This window comes from Abramis brama, assembly GCF_963993115.1.
Source record: "Abramis brama genome assembly, chromosome: 6".
NCBI lineage: Eukaryota > Metazoa > Chordata > Actinopteri > Cypriniformes > Leuciscidae > Abramis > Abramis brama.
In genome coordinates, this window is record NC_139968.1 from 20,102,146 (window position 1) to 20,119,313 (window position 17,168).

Consider the following 17,168-nt stretch of genomic DNA (forward strand, 5'->3'; position numbering starts at 1 on the left):
TGAAAGTTTTATGTGGCAAGTGATGAAAAGGCCTTCGGATTAGAGTAGATGGAGAATGAGATGTACTTGCTTTATAAGAAGACACAGTGTGCCAAGATGAGATGATAATTTTTTTCCTGTGTGACTCAGAAAAGCTCCGACGTCAAGAGCAGGACGCGAACAGGTCTTTACCATTCAGAAATAAAGATGTACAAGCAGTATAATAATACAATTATATTTAAATAACATTAATATGAGTTAAATGGAGCTAATAATAACAATAATAAAAAAATAAATAAATGCAAGACACAAAATAGCTCAAGAACAGGATATAAACAGATTTTTACCATTTCAATCAATCAATCAATCAATCAATCAATCACTCGAAACAGTGGTGAAGTCAGCGAAGTAGTATAATTATAAATACAATTAAATTAGCAATTAAAATTATTTCATAATAATAAAACAGTCTGGTGAAGTCAGAGTAGTATATTTAATAAAACATTTATAATTGATAATATTTTAAATTATTTAATAATAGCAAGTAGTTAATAATAAATTATAGTCTCAGACATAGTAGTATAATTATCAATAAAATGATAATTGATAATAATTAAAATGATTTAATAATAATAAAACAGTCTAGTGAAGTCAGAGAAGTATTATGGTATATTTAATAATAAAATTATAATTGACAATAAAAATAATGTATATATTCATAACTCTAAACAGCTCAGATGTTAAGAACAGGATATTAACTTTACCATTTAAAAACAATAAATAAATAAATTTAATACAAATGATTACATTCTTAAACTAATAATCATAATAATAATATGCTTAATATATATATACACTGTAAAAAGTGAACAGTTGGATCAACTTTAAAAAATTACTTCAATTGGTAACACCTAAAGAAATCGTGAAAAACGTGATAATTTAAGTTGAGAAAACGTAATTTTTTTAGGTGTTACCAATTGAAGTAATTTTTTTAAGTTGATCCAACTGTTCACTTTTTACAGTGTATATATATATATATATATATATATATATATATATATATATATATATATATATATATATATATATATATATAAAATAAAATATATAATGTTTATTATGCAAATTGTCTTTCTGGATTATCACAACTGTGTAAAAGGTCACATTACCTCAGACAGAAAGGAAAAAAATGACCTTTGAACTATATGGATTAGGTGTTATCCCATAACAAATGTCTGAAGTTTTTACTTGAAAGCGCATTGAAGCATTGAAGTAACTTTGAGGAATGTTTTTCCAGGGATAAGAAAGGTAAGTATGGTACACTGCCAGGATATTTTTGTACCTTCTTCTGGCAGTGTTTGCAAAAAATAAAAATAAAAAAAGGTTCTAATTTTTAGATGTGAGGTTGCCCTTTTAATGCACCTAAGTCCAGTCTTTTTTACTGGAGTCAATTATTTGAATGCTATAGATTTTTACTTGATACAAATTACCACAGAAGTGGCAATGTTTGATTGAAATACAAGCTACACTATTTCTCCAGGGTGTTCCCACATTTTTTTTATCTTACATCCCTACAAAGAACAGCCAATCAAACGCAGCCCTGAGGATGATGACCTGGTTGTTGCGTTGGAGTTCGAACTTTGTCCTGGGTGAGCAGAGGGACACAGACAGAGTCAGGACAACCTTTTGGCAGATGTTTTGGTTTTGTCCCATTTAGACTGCGTTACCCCTGGACAGTAATGGAGCACTATTCAGACCAGGTAAGTCCTTATGTTTTGAAGTTTTATTAGTTTTACATGCTAGCAAAGAGAAGTTAGTATTAAACGTAGTCTACGTTATCTAACCTGCATGTGCAATATCTCATACAGAGCAAAGTTCAATTTTTTTTTTTAAGTTATCTGTTCCGTCTTCTCGTTTCAACATTTGGTTGCTTTTAACTGTTTTTGGTGCTTTCATCCATTTTCTATTTTCCATTTCCATTGAATCCCACTGACAACAGATTAATTAAACAGCAATTATATTCACTGTGTCATAGGGCGGTGAGGGGTTAGAACTGCTCGATTTGCTCTTCGATAAAAATGATGGTATCCTACGCCATGAGAATACGGGACAACAAAACCATCAGCTCTGGCCAGTTCAAGATCCTCATGTAAGTCGAAGTCAACAAAGTCCGGCTTCCTTCGAGTTTCTTCAGTTTTTTGGATTTTGACATGGCATATTAAAAGGATAATTCACGCAAAATTGTTAATTGTCATCATCATGCCATTCCAAATCTGTTTGACTTAATTTCATTATGCGGAACACGCTGAAGATATTTTAAAGCACCATTTTTGTCCATTTGGACACCATTTACTTTCAATGTATGGACAAAAACAGTTGTTCAAAATATTATCTTTGGTGTTCTGCAGAAGAAAGAATTTAACATCTCACCTCCACCATCCTGTATTTTCGATTGCCAGATGATGATGCCTTCCCAGGGAATACCAAAGAAGATATTTTGAAGAACATTTTTTGTCAATTTGGACCCCATTTACTTTCATTGTATGGACAAAAATAGTTCTTCAGAATATTATCTTTTGTGTTCTGCCGAAGAAAGAATTTAATATCACACCTCCACCATCCTGTATTTTCGATTGCCAGATGATGATGCCTGCCCAGGGAATACCAAAGAAGATATTTTGAAGAATTTTTTTTGTCAATTTGGACCCCATTTACTTTCATTGTATGGACAAAAATAGTTCTTCAGAATATTATCTTTTGTGTTCTGCCGAAGAAATAATTTATTATCACACCTTCACCATCCTGTATTTCCGATTGCCAGATGATGATGCCTGCCCAGGGAAACGAGGACTTCTTCAACGCACTTTTAGATGGGTGCGACTCTGTTTCGGGGTCTTCAGTTTGGTCGCCCTCTCCTAGCGACAGCGGAATTAGCGAAGACCCTCATTCGGATCACATCGACAGTCCGCCGCCAACTACAAGCCCCCCCGTGGAGCCTTGCATCGTCATATCTCAGACGCAACACAATCTCGACACAAACTTCCCATTTGAATTCAGTGAGTACCAAGTATTCGTGAAGCGAACCTTCCTGGTGACTAGCGATAGATTTAAACTGTAAACACAGATGATTAGCCTCCCACTTATTAATTCACAGCACTGTGAGTTGGTTTGGTAAACTTTCTGAAGATAAGACCCTATTCCTGAGCTTTGTGAATCTCTCCATATGCACACAAAGGATAAATAGTATTATCTGTTGTCGCAGATGGCTGGGAGACTGGCTTCTTCCCAGACAAATCTGGAGGGATACAGCGGGCATCTGAAACTCCACAAGCACAACCAACCACTGGATTCCCCCTAACTGTCAAGGACCTGCTGCTATCTGGCACACCAGAGCCTGTGAGTTTGCACTCAGGCGTGAAGCTAGGTAAAATACACAAGGCAGAATAGGACAAAAGTGAAATTTAGAGAAGATAAAAGCTGAACCCAATAGGCACCATTCAGGCACATTGAAACATTGATTGGATTTGTTACTTTCATGTCCGATTGATATTGCAGACCACAAAGGCGTCTCAGCAGTCCTACCAGGAGCTGGTTCTCACAGAGGATGAAAAACGACTCCTTGCCAAGGAAGGAGTGACTCTGCCAAATCAGTTCCCGCTCACCAAGGTACCTCCAGTTGGAAATCACACCATAATAGTAGAGCACAGTTGTTTATCTTTGTAGCTCAATGTTTCTGCTTCCCTCCCGTGATCAAGTACGAGGAAAGGATTCTGAAGAAAATCCGCCGAAAGATCCGCAACAAGCAGTCGGCCCAAGAGAGCAGGAAGAAGAAGAAAGAATACATAGACGGCCTGGAGAGCAGGTATTGACTGTTGTGCTCGAAACAAATGAAGCAAAAGCGGATGCTACGTGCATCGAATCACAGAGGGAAAATACATAATCTGAGTTGATGGAATTTGCAGCTACTGAACACAACCCCCCTGGCATTATGCAGGTGGAGGTTTACAGCTGTGTCTGACAGTTGGCTTGAGAGCGGATTTGATTACAACCTGTTTTCTTTTACATGGTTCTTACGAGAAATTTGTTTTCGTAGGATGGCGGCATGCAGTGCACACAACCAGGAGCTGCAGAGGAAAGTCTTCCAGCTGGAGAAATGCAACATGTGAGAGAATCATTTATTTGGTAATCTTCACAACAACATACAGGCCCCTGAAATTGAACTTTTCCCCCCGCTCTCTCCATCTCTAGCTCCCTGATGGAACAACTGCGTCGGCTCCAGGCGATGATCATGAACGGATCCAAACCGGCCCAGACTGGGACCTGCATTCTGGTGAGGGTTAAAAAAAAGAAGCTGTATTAGCACATGAAAGATACAGGCATACAGTAATCATGCTTTGGGCTTTTAAAAACACACACTAGACACATACATAACACATGATATTTTCTCTAGCACTTGCCGGCGTTTTTTTCAGCACATGTCAGTGTGCATTAACCACAAAATATTTTACATCAACACATTCTTGGTCCTATTTTGAATTATTTATCAGTAAATCTTATTCTGACAATCTTTAAGCAGTCCAAAAGCAGTAGCACCAAGGAAAATTCCCTAGAAATATGCAATACAAATACAAACTGAACACTGCAAGGAGAGAAATAAGATAATAATAAAAAAAGTTTTTATTTCTTACTATTACAAACTATTTCTGTCAACATAATAATCACAGTTTTTTATTATTACAAAAAGATAAAATGAAGTCTCTCCCACATTGTTTTCTTATTAAACATCTTGTTTCATTATGATTTATTTCATTAAGCCTGATATACCTATTGCTGTCTGCGTTTTTAAAGTTAAAAAACACTCACTGCTCTTGACTGAATAACTTTTGTAATTTATACAGTGACTATGTAGTGTTATTTCTCATTTGATTAGCCTACTTTATTCAATTTCGCTACGTTTAAGCTTTCCATCTGCCTCTGTCCCTCAGGTGCTGCTTCTGTCATTCACCTTGATTCTGCTGCCCAGTCTGAAGCCCTTCTCTGATACCAAGGTCAGCCAGCATGGAGACTTCAGCCCATTGAGAGGTGAGTTTTCTGGCTGAAATATCTCCTCTATCTGGTCCTTGAGGGGAAAACACCATTACAACCTTATATCCTGGGACTGTTAACTTGAGAGGAAAATGTTATGCTTGAAGAACAAGTGGTTCTTGAATCCGTGTAATGTATCATTTGTTTGACAAGCTATTAAGCTTTGGGTGAAGCCTTCTGACAGCAATTGGAAGGACTGAGGGAGGTGACGACGACTAGGAGAATGGCAAATAGCTTAGTCATGTTTCCCACAGATTGAAACAACGGCCGTGGAAGAAAAGTTGTAATTTGTTCTCATCAAACCTGCTGTCAGTGTTTCTGAAGCGAATCAATTCTAATTTTGCAGGTTAAGCGTATAGGTCATGGTCTAAAGTTTGCCGCACTTGATCACCATCTCGATGTCACTCTTTTGAAGTGGCTGGCTGAAGTTCAGCAAAAAAGAACAGGGTAAAATGTGTCAATGCGTGACTCACTCGACTGTCCACAGACTTAAAATAACTGGACCAGCTACAGGAAGTAGACTGTGAATTTCTAAAGTCATGAGTTTGATTCTGATGGATTGACTATACAATATGGATTTGCGTTTCAGGCACTTTTATGTCCTAAAGGTTTATTAAAAACAGATTTCAACTTTTTTAACACCAAAACTTGGAAAATGTAATCGTGCTTTTGTAAATCGTTTTTGCTTCTTTTCAAATGTCCTTTATGTTATTGTTTTACCCCTGTCCAAGATCCAAAATATGAAAATCCATTATAGAAATATGAATTCCATGGAAACTATGAAAATCTAAACAAATATTGAAATAATATTAAACTATTTTAATATTTATTGTATATTAGCGTTTTCTATCAAAAACAAAATTATAAACTTGTGGCATAATTTCCCCAACCCAAACAATTTTACATCCAATAAGGTAAATACACAAATGTTTTTTTTTTTTAAACAATGCATCATTTCCAAATAATGCAAAAAGTGTGAAAACACCATTTTCCCATGTTTATTTATGATACATGAAATACTAGCTATGAAATTAGCCTTAGCCAGACAAATGATTCTGCCATTTTATTCCTTATGACAAAATGTCATTACCATCACAGAAAATTATTAAATGATTTGGAGGAAATTACACTGTGATGGGAATTTTCACGATAGGGAAAAAATCTCTCAGTATAGGCTATACACTATTGGAGATTATATTAGTAGAATAATTACATAAACTAGTCAGGGTGTACATTTATTGTAAACGTCCACAGGGCCAAAAGTGCCCACAGTTGAAAAAACATCTTTATATAAGAAAATATCAAATTAAGTTTTGTTTGTTTTAAAGAACGATAGCACATATTTTGGCAAAAAGAAGTCGAAAAAAATGTTCTTACATTTTCTTGAACCCCTTGCAGTTCAGTCACGGTCCCTGCGCAACCTCCAGTCTTCCCGCGTGCTGCACACCATCGAGCATCCGTACTCAGCGACAGAGGATCCCGAAATTCTCCCGCGCTTCTCTGAGGATAAAAGTATGAAGGAGATTGCATCGCTGCTGGGAAGACTTCACAGGAGACCAGAGTTCACCAATTACGACTCTGAATTCCACAACCACAGTTTTGACCAGCATGACGAGCATCACCATGGAGACCCCATCACTGGGCATGTAGCGACAGTGACCTTGAATCCGCGACGTGGCTCACGGCGGAGTCCTCATGCGGATGACATGTGAAGGGCAGAAGGGGATTTAGCCGGGGATTTGTCAAATTTCCTTTAACAGCGCTTTTGAAGAAGGGAGCCAGCCAACAGATGGCTGGAAGCTATTTTTTCCCCCATTCTTTCTATGCTGAAGTAATCTTAAAGAGATAAAGAAGCTTATTTATATTATCAAACTTCGAATAAAATAACAAGTCCAATTTTTATCTGCTCATTCGGAATGCAGGATGTGCTTATTTTTCTCGTTTTTAAGATTGACATTTAAGAAGAGCATAATTTTTTATTTAAATTTGTTTGTTAAAATGTAGGCTAGTGGGGACCAAACGAAAATGCTAGGCCTATTTTTTAACTATAAATGAGGGATCTTTTTGCGATAATGGTTGACTGTAGGCAAGGCTACATTATATCGCGCTTGTTACCCGGCTACAACATTAAAGTTTGAAACGAAATTATTAAAGCTTACCTGTAGGCTAATAGGCTTACTTAAAGCTTCCGCTATGAACAAATGTTCCACTAACAGCGTATGAAACAATCAGACTAGCGACGTTGCTGTAATATTATTGAAATAGACCTACTGCAATATCAGCCTCAAGTTTGTCACGACAAACTTTTTAATCTAGTTCTCACTAGCTATGTTTCCATCCACACGTTTTTATCCGAATTAAGTGATATCGAATGAAAAATGCCTTATGGAAACAGTAAAATTCGATTGAATTTCATGACTATCGACTCAAATGAAATACGTTCGGTCTCATCTGATTTTATCTTGATCGATATACAGCTTATGCGATAAACGCTGATAGAAACGTTATTTGCCGAATATCGTCGGGCATTTACGTGCATCTGCATCATCATAGCAATGTGTTGATAGCGTCATTGTTTTCTTATTATAGCTTGATATGTTGCTATCAGCTGGCACATAAGCACTATTACAACTTGTGCAATATTGATCATTTGTTGGTAGATGGCGCGATCCATTTTGTCTAGCAAAACTTTGTTCGCAAATGTTTGCTTGAATGTTGTGCGATTCAGTGCGAAAATGAATGGAAACACCTTAAAATGTCTCAGATCAATTCGATATACCACTTTGATCGCAAAACAGCATGTGACGTCATTACGCACAGGTTTTTATTCGCTTTAAAGCCGTTGGATGGAAACACACTTTCACCAGCTTTATTCGCATGAGTTTTTTTTTTTACCGAACTTCAGATAATTCGATTGACAAGTGGATGGAAATGATATAGGCTACTGTGTTGATATCAGGCATCTGGATGACACAATTGACCAATCATAGTCAAGTATTCCAGAGAGCCGTGTAAAAAAAAGTATATAAAAATAGTGTAATAACAAATTGATTGAGTAAAAAAAAAAAAAAAAAAATGAATTTCAAAATTTTAAACTTCAATGAAAACTTCAAGGAAATCTGACCGTTTGTACAAACAAATTAACATATTTATTTTCCTTTTTTATTATTATTATTTACAAATTAAAGGTTATGAAATTTTAATAATAATAGAAATCCCAGATGTGACTTTTGGACAATTTATTACAGCTGAGGTGAATCATAATACAAAACCAGTTCTTTCAAATTCATTCATTTTACAATTTGAATCCTTCAGCAAGTTTGTCCTAACGGAGTGCCTTGTGTTTGTCTTCCCTTTGAAGACAGTTTTGCTTTATGTGTATTAATCTGAAGGCTGAAGTAATTTTTTTTTATGGACTAAAAACAAGTTAGTTCGCTTAAATTGCTTTTGATAACAATTGTGCTTTTTCAGTAAAATCACATTGTGTTGAATTGTCTTTCAGTTTCCTTCAGTGTCTTTCTCTGTCATTTACATTGTTTTTTCCAATAAATGTTCTAAAATACGTCTTATGAAATGGACAACTCTCTGTCTTCAACTCTAGATTGATATCAGCACATAAATGCCTTTCAGCACAATTTGGATGTCACGAGAGACAGAATGAGGCCAGTGCAGATGAGAAGAACAGGTGAAATCATCGCACTAAAAACAGAAATGATCATCCTCGACAAAGAGGTTTTTTTAGGCATCCCTAAGAGAGATGCACAAATGAATAAATAGGAAAGCAGTAGTTTGCGTAGATAATACAAATAAATCAATACATAAATGTCAACTTCATTTGTTTCTTTGCCATTTTATGAACTGAATAACCAGTGCTCAGGAAAGAGAAAACAGTGTGGGAGGTATTTCAAGTCACTTTCAGGGGGGGAATACAAAAGATAGATAGACCATCATACATAATCTTTCTATTGTGGTCAATAGTCTTGGCTCAAATGTAATTGACTGCAGGTTTCAGCAGGTTTTGAAAGAAGATTTCAATCATCTTTCATCCACAGGACTGTGTCGTGCCTCTTCGCTTTCACATCTCCCTTGGGCCCATGGCCTCCAGTGTGCAAGTCTATTACACTTTGAAAAGACTGTAAAAGATTATGTTGGCATAAACTGTCACGCATATTTTCTACACATTTCTTTTAGACTTTTTGTAAATGTGCCATGAATTGATGAATTGTGCAGGTGAATCTTGACTTTCACCAATGAAGAGAATGATCAACCAATGAGAAACCAGTACTCTGAAATAGCTCAAAGTTGCATCTCATGACACGCCTTCAATTGGCAAGCATACTCACCTTCTTAGAGACCCTCTACAGGACTCTCATCCCTGATGATGAGAGGGGTCCATTTCGAGATGATTTACCAAAGTATGTGGTAATTTGGGATAATTTGAGATTCCATCACTCAAACGCCATCAGGCTATGGTTTGTGACGCACTATAGGATGCTGATGGAATTCCTCCCACCTTATTCTCCATTCCTTAACCCAATCGAGGTTCTTCTCAGCATGGAGGTGGAAGGTCTATGATCGCCAGCCACATACTCAGATGATCCTGCTGGATGCCATGGATGTAGCCTGTGAGGACATCACAGTAGATGCCTGCAGAGGTTGGATAAGACATTCCAAAAGATTTTTTCCACGTTGCATTGCAAGGGAAGATATTCGTTGTGATGTAGATGAGAATCTGTGGCCCGACAGACTGGCACGTCAAGAGGTGTAGACAGACTGCACTGCAATTCCTCATACGTGCTGCATGCAAAAGCAAAGTTCTGCCTAAGGGGTCTTTGCTGTATTTGCCTTTCTAATGTTGTATTTTCACCTTTGTGCCCCTATTTCTTTTTTTCGATATCACAATAAAAAATTTTTTTAGTCTCTTTCAATCAATAACTCACGTTCAGTAGTGTGTAAATTTGTACTTTTGAAATGGATATATGGCATACAGAAGAAGCACATGTACATTTCAATACAGTATACCTGTCATCCAAACTGTTGTCATAGTTTACATCAGGTAATTCTAACAGAGTGCAATGTTTTATTGACAGCATGACTAAACATTTTGACTATCTTGTTTGTGAACAATGACACAAGGACTTTTCATTCTGATGGCGCTGATATGTTAATTGACATAAATACTTACTTTTGAGAGATGAACTAAAGATTTTGAGTAAGTTACATGGTTTTGCAGGTAATCCAATGTGTGGTGCTGTTTGTACGAATTGTTTTGAGAATGCACTTCTTTGCAAATATTAAGGATGATTTGAGAAATGCACCAAAGCGACTGAGAAAAACTGTAATCTGATGCACAAATAAATTTCTCTTCGCTCCTCAAGGCAAAACTATGCAATTCTTGGCTCAGTAATCTTCGAAATTAACCCAACAACTAAGATGAAAGACTCCAGTCTGAAATCAATAAGTTATCCCTTTCATTGTGGGAATTTCTGGGTTATTTTCAAGAACTGTAGGTTGTAATTAAAAGTCTGTGAATGTGAAAAAGCTTATGTGTGACCTGATAGATAGATAGATAGATAGATAGATAGATAGATAGATAGATAGATAGATAGATAGATAGATAGATAGATAGATAGATAGATATGCCAAGTATAAAAATAAAATATTACACACAAACACACTGTAGTTGCGTTTGGAGAAGCCAAATTACTATATATAGTAGGCTACATTATATATCTGGACGCAAAAAGTAGGCACATATATTAAAAGTCTTTCAGGCTATTATGTATTCGTCCAAAACAATATTTCTGTAGGCTACATAATCAAATTGAAGTCAATGAGCTATATCCGTATGACTTAAAAACTTTACCGTGCAAATTCTTATGATGAAACATAACACGTGAAAACTAGGTTTCATTGCTTACCGTCTTTATGTATGTATCTGACATAAAGCGGCGCGTGCATCAGCAGCGCGCGGAGGCGCGTCATTCTCATCGGAGTATAAAAGAATGTGCGCGCGCTGCAGAGCGCACAGAGGTGCGCGCGAGAGAGAGAGGCACAGATGAGACCGCGCTCTCGCTGCCGGTGAACTAATTATACTTGCTCGGAAACAAAGTACAGTGGTCACAATGAACTTGAGATAAATTAGATGAATGGACTTTTTTCTCCGTTTGTATCATTTCACCATGGCAAGAAACTGAGTGGGAGTCTGCAATGGAGAGGAATAACACCACACAAACTCTAGATCTGGGAGAATGTGAGCACACACTGGAACCCAGCGCGGCTCTGGACAACTGCACAGACTCTATCAGCGGGAACCTGTCTGTACGCTGCTGGCTGCAACTGTTGACAAAGGAGTCTAGTTCAACACTACAAGGTGATGGGTCTAGTTTGGCTGTGCGTGTGATGATCGCCCTAATTTATTCGGTGGTGTGTGCTCTAGGACTTGTAGGCAACTCTCTGGCGCTCTACCTGCTACACTCACGCTACCATCAGAAGCAGTCTTCCATCAACTGCTTTGTGATGGGTTTGGCTCTAACCGACCTGCAGTTCGTCCTAACCCTACCGTTCTGGGCCGTAGACACGGCGTTGGACTTCCGCTGGCCCTTCGGCAAAGTTATGTGCAAAATCGTCAGCTCTGTCACCACTATGAACATGTACGCCAGCGTATTTTTCCTGACCGCCATGAGCGTGGCCAGGTACTACTCCATCGCGTCCTCGATGAAGATGCACAGTCGCAGAGCGGCGGCAGCTGCGGCCAAATGGATCAGCTTGGGCATTTGGGTCGTATCCCTGATAGCGACGCTCCCGCATTCCATTTATTCCACCGTAGCCCAAGTTGCAACGGATGAGGAGCTATGCTTGGTGCGCTTCCCCGAAACGGGAAGCTGGGACCCGCAGTTGTTGCTAGGACTGTACCAGTTGCAAAAGGTCCTGCTTGGTTTTCTGATCCCACTGGTGGTGATTACCGTATGCTATCTCCTACTTCTAAGAATCGTGCTAAGCCGCAGAGTTAGCGGCGTTGCTGGCTCCGAAAGTGAGCAGGGCCGGCACAAGCGGCGCTCAAAGGTCACCAAGTCTGTTGTGATCGTCGTCCTGTCGTTCTTCTTGTGTTGGCTGCCCAATCAGGCCCTGACTCTGTGGGGTGTCCTCATTAAGTTTGACCTGGTGCCCTTCAGCAAGGCCTTCTACAACGCCCAGGCGTACGCTTTCCCGCTGACTGTGTGCTTGGCCCACACAAACAGCTGCCTCAACCCGGTGATCTATTGTCTAATCCGCCAGGAATTCCGCGCAGGACTCAAAGAGCTTCTGCTGAGGGCCACGCCGTCCTTCCGGAGCCTTACTCGGATACTCCCGCGCAAGGCAAAGGTGTCCGAGGCGCCTCCGGTACTGGTTCTCATGCAGATGGATGTTTGATGCGTTTCAGAGAAAAGCGGATCCTTCACGTTCAACTTTGTTTTTGATTGACAGGATGAAGCAGGCGTGAGAAACGTCCTTTGGGAGCTGCCCCACTTTCCCTTCCTCTCGTTCAGAAACTCTTGCGCATTTCTCCCCTAAGTTCCTCCATACCTTTTGACGCAGAACTGTTTTCACATGCATCTCTGGTCATCAGAGCCACTGGTGAATTCTGGACACATTCACCTCTTTGCTTTGCAGCAATGCTTGCCCTGAGACATCCTTCAAGGGAGCGCAAAAAAAAGAAGAAAAAAACATTGAGATGTGGAGGGGTTCAGCCCTTCTCTCGTTTTATGAGATATAAAAAATGAATATGTGAGGAGTATCAGTGGTTAATCCATCAATCATTCAATACATTGTCAATTATACATTTACTTGCAGTTGTGTAGATATGAAGTTTCACCTTTTGATTTGTCTTTCAGTGTGTTTAAATCCTGTACAAAAGAAAAACTAAACTAATAAACTAACTACTAACTAACTAAAAATCATAATTTTGTGAATGACCAGTCAAACTGTGCAAATTATGATTTTGACAATTTCTTTTTCATATCAATTTTACATATAACTGGTTGTTTCTAAAGTATCTAAATTAGTATAAAACTATATTTTATTCTAAATACACCATATTTGAGACTTTAAGGGATAGTTCACAAAGATTTATTCACCCTCATATCATTTTAAATTTTCACTTCCAGAAAACACCAAAGGAATTGAATGTCTGAGCGGCTTTCTTCTTCACAATAAAAGCGAATGGAGACCAGGGTTGAAAAAATTATAATAAAAAATAGAGAAAAAAGAATAAAGAATGCCTCTCTGATTCAAGCACCATTTTTTAAAGTCTTTCTGAAATCACATGAAAGCTTTTTGTGAGAAAAAGACTGAAATTTAAGTCAGTATTAATTTAAAATCCCACCCTAATAGCCATAATCCCCATTGACTTTCATTGTATGGAAAACAGCAGCTTGGACATTCAGTTATAAACTTTTCCTTTTGTGTTCTACTTACAAAAAAAGTCATCCAAGTTTTGAAAGACATGAGGTGGAGCAAATAATTTAAAGTCACACTTTAGATTAGGGTCCAATTTTCACTATTAACTGACTTTTGCCTCCCAATTACCGCTTATTAATAGTTAGTAAGGTAGTTTAGGTCTTGGGTGAGATTGAGGGATGTAGAATATGGTCATGCAGAAGAATGCATTAATATGTGCTTTTGAAGTACTAATAAACAGCCAATATCCTAGTGATATGCATGCTAATAAGCAACTAGTATAGTGAGAATTGGACCCTAAACTAAAGTGTTGCCAACGATAACAGAAAGAGCTTGCTGAAAGCTTTATTTTGTTGACTATATCCTCAGGACTAATAAATAAATAAATAATAAATACAATTTTGGCATAATATATCTTTGTAGGAATGTATAATAAATAATTTTTGGACTCTAAATCCCCATTCCTAAGCCATCAAACAGAATAACAAATAAATATGAGATAATTAGTTATATGGGATTATTGACAATAAAAAGTAAGGCACAGCTAAAGAGTTTTAGCTCAATAATGAATTTTTTTTTTTAGCTTTATTTATTATTTATATATGTCAGTTATTCTTTCCCCCATATTTATATTCTTGCATCATTTCACATTCAACATACCTTACAGATGCTGTTTTAGGCTTTGAGACTTTTGTAATTTGGCACCACAAATACAAAGACTTGCACGTTCCTTGCACGCAGAGAGAATACCTTATAGTAAAACGATTTTATTCAGACACCATAAATCATTAGTCCTGCAATTTTCTGAAACTCTTCCAAGGACATTGTTCCTCTAACTAAACCATTTTAGATGAGACAGATTTGTCAGTTAAAGCCACTTTTATCTCTTCAATGACATTGCCAGGTAGTGATATAGGGAAGTCTGGGTCAAGTTGTCACACTTTTTTTTTTTTTTTTTTTACATTTTTATTGTTATTGCTGAGGGAAAAATGCAGTTCATTAAACACATATTGATCTTTTGCAACAACATGCACCAATAGCATGATATCACACTATATGGGCTGAGTTCTTACAATTAAACCTGCATTTAAATGCCTATTATAAGATTTTCAGGAAAAAAAAACAAAAACATACAAAATATCACTATGATAACTATTGTTTTTGGCAACAAATATGATTACTGAATTGTTTAAATTTACAACTTGCCCCAAGTCTTGCCTCATAGTCATGAAAACACTGAATGACAGATTGAAACTGTGGTTTCATGTTCAGTTATGAATCTATGACTTATTAGCTATAAATAAATATGTAAAGAACTCTGTAACAGAAAATCGTGAGTTCCCAGCTGTGAGTTTCTCTTTCTAGGTGTTTACGACAAGCAGATGAGTTGGTGCAAGAGACCATTAATGAGCCAAACTGATTTAAAGATATGAATCTGAACTCACTGTGCTCTATAATTACTCGTCGTGACATTTTGGACCAACGTCAGAGTCGGTGGGGAGCTTTTTTGTCAGTATATTGAAGACCTTGGGGTGTGTTTTAGCTTGCTGAACTTAATGTCTGTATGAAGTGTTTAATTACCTTATAATAATATGTTGTTTGTAAAAAATATATATTCCACTAACAAAATTTGCAAAAAGCTCTTCTGGACAAAAATAAATCTTGTGTACATTTGAATAAAAACAAGGATCAATATATCTTAAAGGTGTAATTTACCTCATTTACAAAAAACATGTACACTCACATGAGACTGCAGTCATATCAGCCTAATAAAAAAAATTCTCGCTGATTATGGCTACAGCATGTCTATGGGTACGTTTATACGACATCAATGTACTAAAATTTGAAATGTTTCGCATTTTTCGCATACAGACATTGTCAAAACGATCCCCATTCACAAAGATCTGTGAAAATGACTAAAACGCTGTATTATGCCTCCAGGCCAGTAGATGGCGATGTCACTTCGTAAAGAAACACTGTTTGCCTATAGACTGAAAATGTAATACGCATGCGCATGACGTCACCGTTTTAACAAATTCACATTTTTGTGGTTTACACAGAGACGATAACAGTATCGTTTTCAAAAACTTGCACTTTGAAATACGTTTTCAAAAGTTTGGTTTTCAGACCCCCAAAACGCCGTTGACGTTTAAATGTACGGGCAAAACACAAAACACATTTCATTTTTAGATGAAAATGGTGATGTGTAAACAGCCCCTAAACTACACTACATGGTAACTGACACCGGTACTGCATCCACACCACTAGGTGTCAGTATCAGTCCAAGACAACTTCTAAATTAGTCAGTGCCATCAAGAATGTCAAGGTGCATTCACACCATGTTGTAATTTGCGTAATTATGAGATTTCAAATTTTAAAAAGTGTTCACGTCCTTGTAGAGCATGTAACTTGTAAGATGGGAATTTCGAGATTACGTTAATTACAACATGACGTGAACGCAGCTTCAATCTCTGCATCCGAATATGCCTACTTCCCTACTAAATTCTAGGCAAAAAAGTATGTGAAATGAGTAGTGTATGTCCTTGTTTATAGTATTCTTAAAACAGGTAGGCGAAAGCTGGATGAACTATTTTCGCCAAGATTCAGAAATTCATACATATACACATTTATACTATATAGAACATGCATTTTAACAAAATCGTCACAAAGTTCGTTCTTCATAAATTGTACTATATACTCAGACATTATATGATTTTGAACACACCTTATAATGTGTGGACAGCTATTAGGCAGCACAATAACGTTAACAATACCAAACTCTTCACTAGGTAGCAACTAACTGAGCTGTAACATGAGAAGCCATAGACAAAAAAACATAATAGCAATATAGGCTACCTTGCTCACAAGGATATGCAGCTAATTTTTAATGACAGTCAAAGAAAAAAGATGCTTTTTAGTAGATGAAGTTACAGCACCTACCAACAGAGGCTAGCATGGCTATGCTAACCAGTTAAAGTCCTCAAATGTAACAAACCAAAAATACTTTAAAACTTAGCTGTAAAATATGGACTTCCGTATTGGAGGCATGTTCCGGCGCAAATGTTCCCTGGTGCTATTTTGCAGTTCCAGAAAAGTAAGTAAGTAAAGTTTATTTATAAAGCGCTTTTCATAGATAAAATCACAAAGTGCTGTACAAGAGAATAGGTAAAACAAACAATATATAACAAAAATGTATATACATGTAAAATTAAAGTGACACTAGTGAAAACCCATCAACCAAAAGCTTTCCTAAATAAACATGTTTTCAGATCCTTTTTAAAAGAGACAACAGAGTCGGCCAGACGCATGGACAGGGGCAGGGAGTTCTACGGTCTGGGAGCAACAGACTGAAAAGACAGGTCCCCTCGGGTCTTATAATGAGTTATAAGGATTACAAGCAGGTTCTGGCCAGAGGACCGAAGAGTGCGGCCAGAGGAATACGGCTTCAAAAGGTCCAGGATGTACTGTGAGGCCTGACCGTTTAAGGCTCTGAAAGTCAGCACTAAAATCTTAAAATCAATCCTGAATTTTACAGGGAGCCAATGGAGAGCCGACAAGGCTGGAGTGATATGGGACCTTCGAGGGGCACCTGTTAAAAGTCTAGCAGCAGAATTTTGAACAATTTTCAGTTTGTTCAGAGCAGACTTAAGCCCCTTTCACACAGC

The 17,168-nt window shown here is 37.4% G+C and overlaps 2 protein-coding genes and 1 long non-coding RNA gene across 3 annotated transcripts; 2 read left to right on the plus strand and 1 right to left on the minus strand.

Annotated features, from left to right (window-relative positions):
* The first annotated feature begins 1,563 nt into the window (after positions 1–1,563).
* Positions 1,564–8,624, plus strand: creb3l3a (cAMP responsive element binding protein 3-like 3a). Its single transcript, XM_084116699.1, has 10 exons — positions 1,564–1,739; positions 2,015–2,128; positions 2,801–3,035; positions 3,242–3,375; positions 3,535–3,645; positions 3,735–3,841; positions 4,073–4,141; positions 4,228–4,309; positions 4,965–5,061; positions 6,463–8,624. Exons 1-10 carry the CDS (start codon positions 1,719–1,721, stop codon positions 6,774–6,776), a joined length of 1,284 nt encoding a protein of 427 aa, XP_083972825.1. The 5' UTR covers positions 1,564–1,718; the 3' UTR covers positions 6,777–8,624.
* On the minus strand, positions 4,184–6,578 carry LOC311084567. Its single transcript, XR_014606549.1, has 3 exons — positions 6,442–6,578; positions 4,985–5,098; positions 4,184–4,306 (listed from the first exon to the last, which is right to left on the minus strand). It is a non-coding gene; the product is annotated as an uncharacterized lncRNA (long non-coding RNA).
* Positions 8,625–11,109: 2,485 nt separating the features above from the next.
* rxfp3.2b (relaxin family peptide receptor 3.2b) lies at positions 11,110–15,196 on the plus strand. The gene has a single exon (XM_084117569.1). It carries the CDS (start codon positions 11,275–11,277, stop codon positions 12,475–12,477), a length of 1,203 nt encoding a protein of 400 aa, XP_083973695.1. The 5' UTR covers positions 11,110–11,274; the 3' UTR covers positions 12,478–15,196.
* The last annotated feature ends 1,972 nt before the right edge of the window (positions 15,197–17,168 follow it).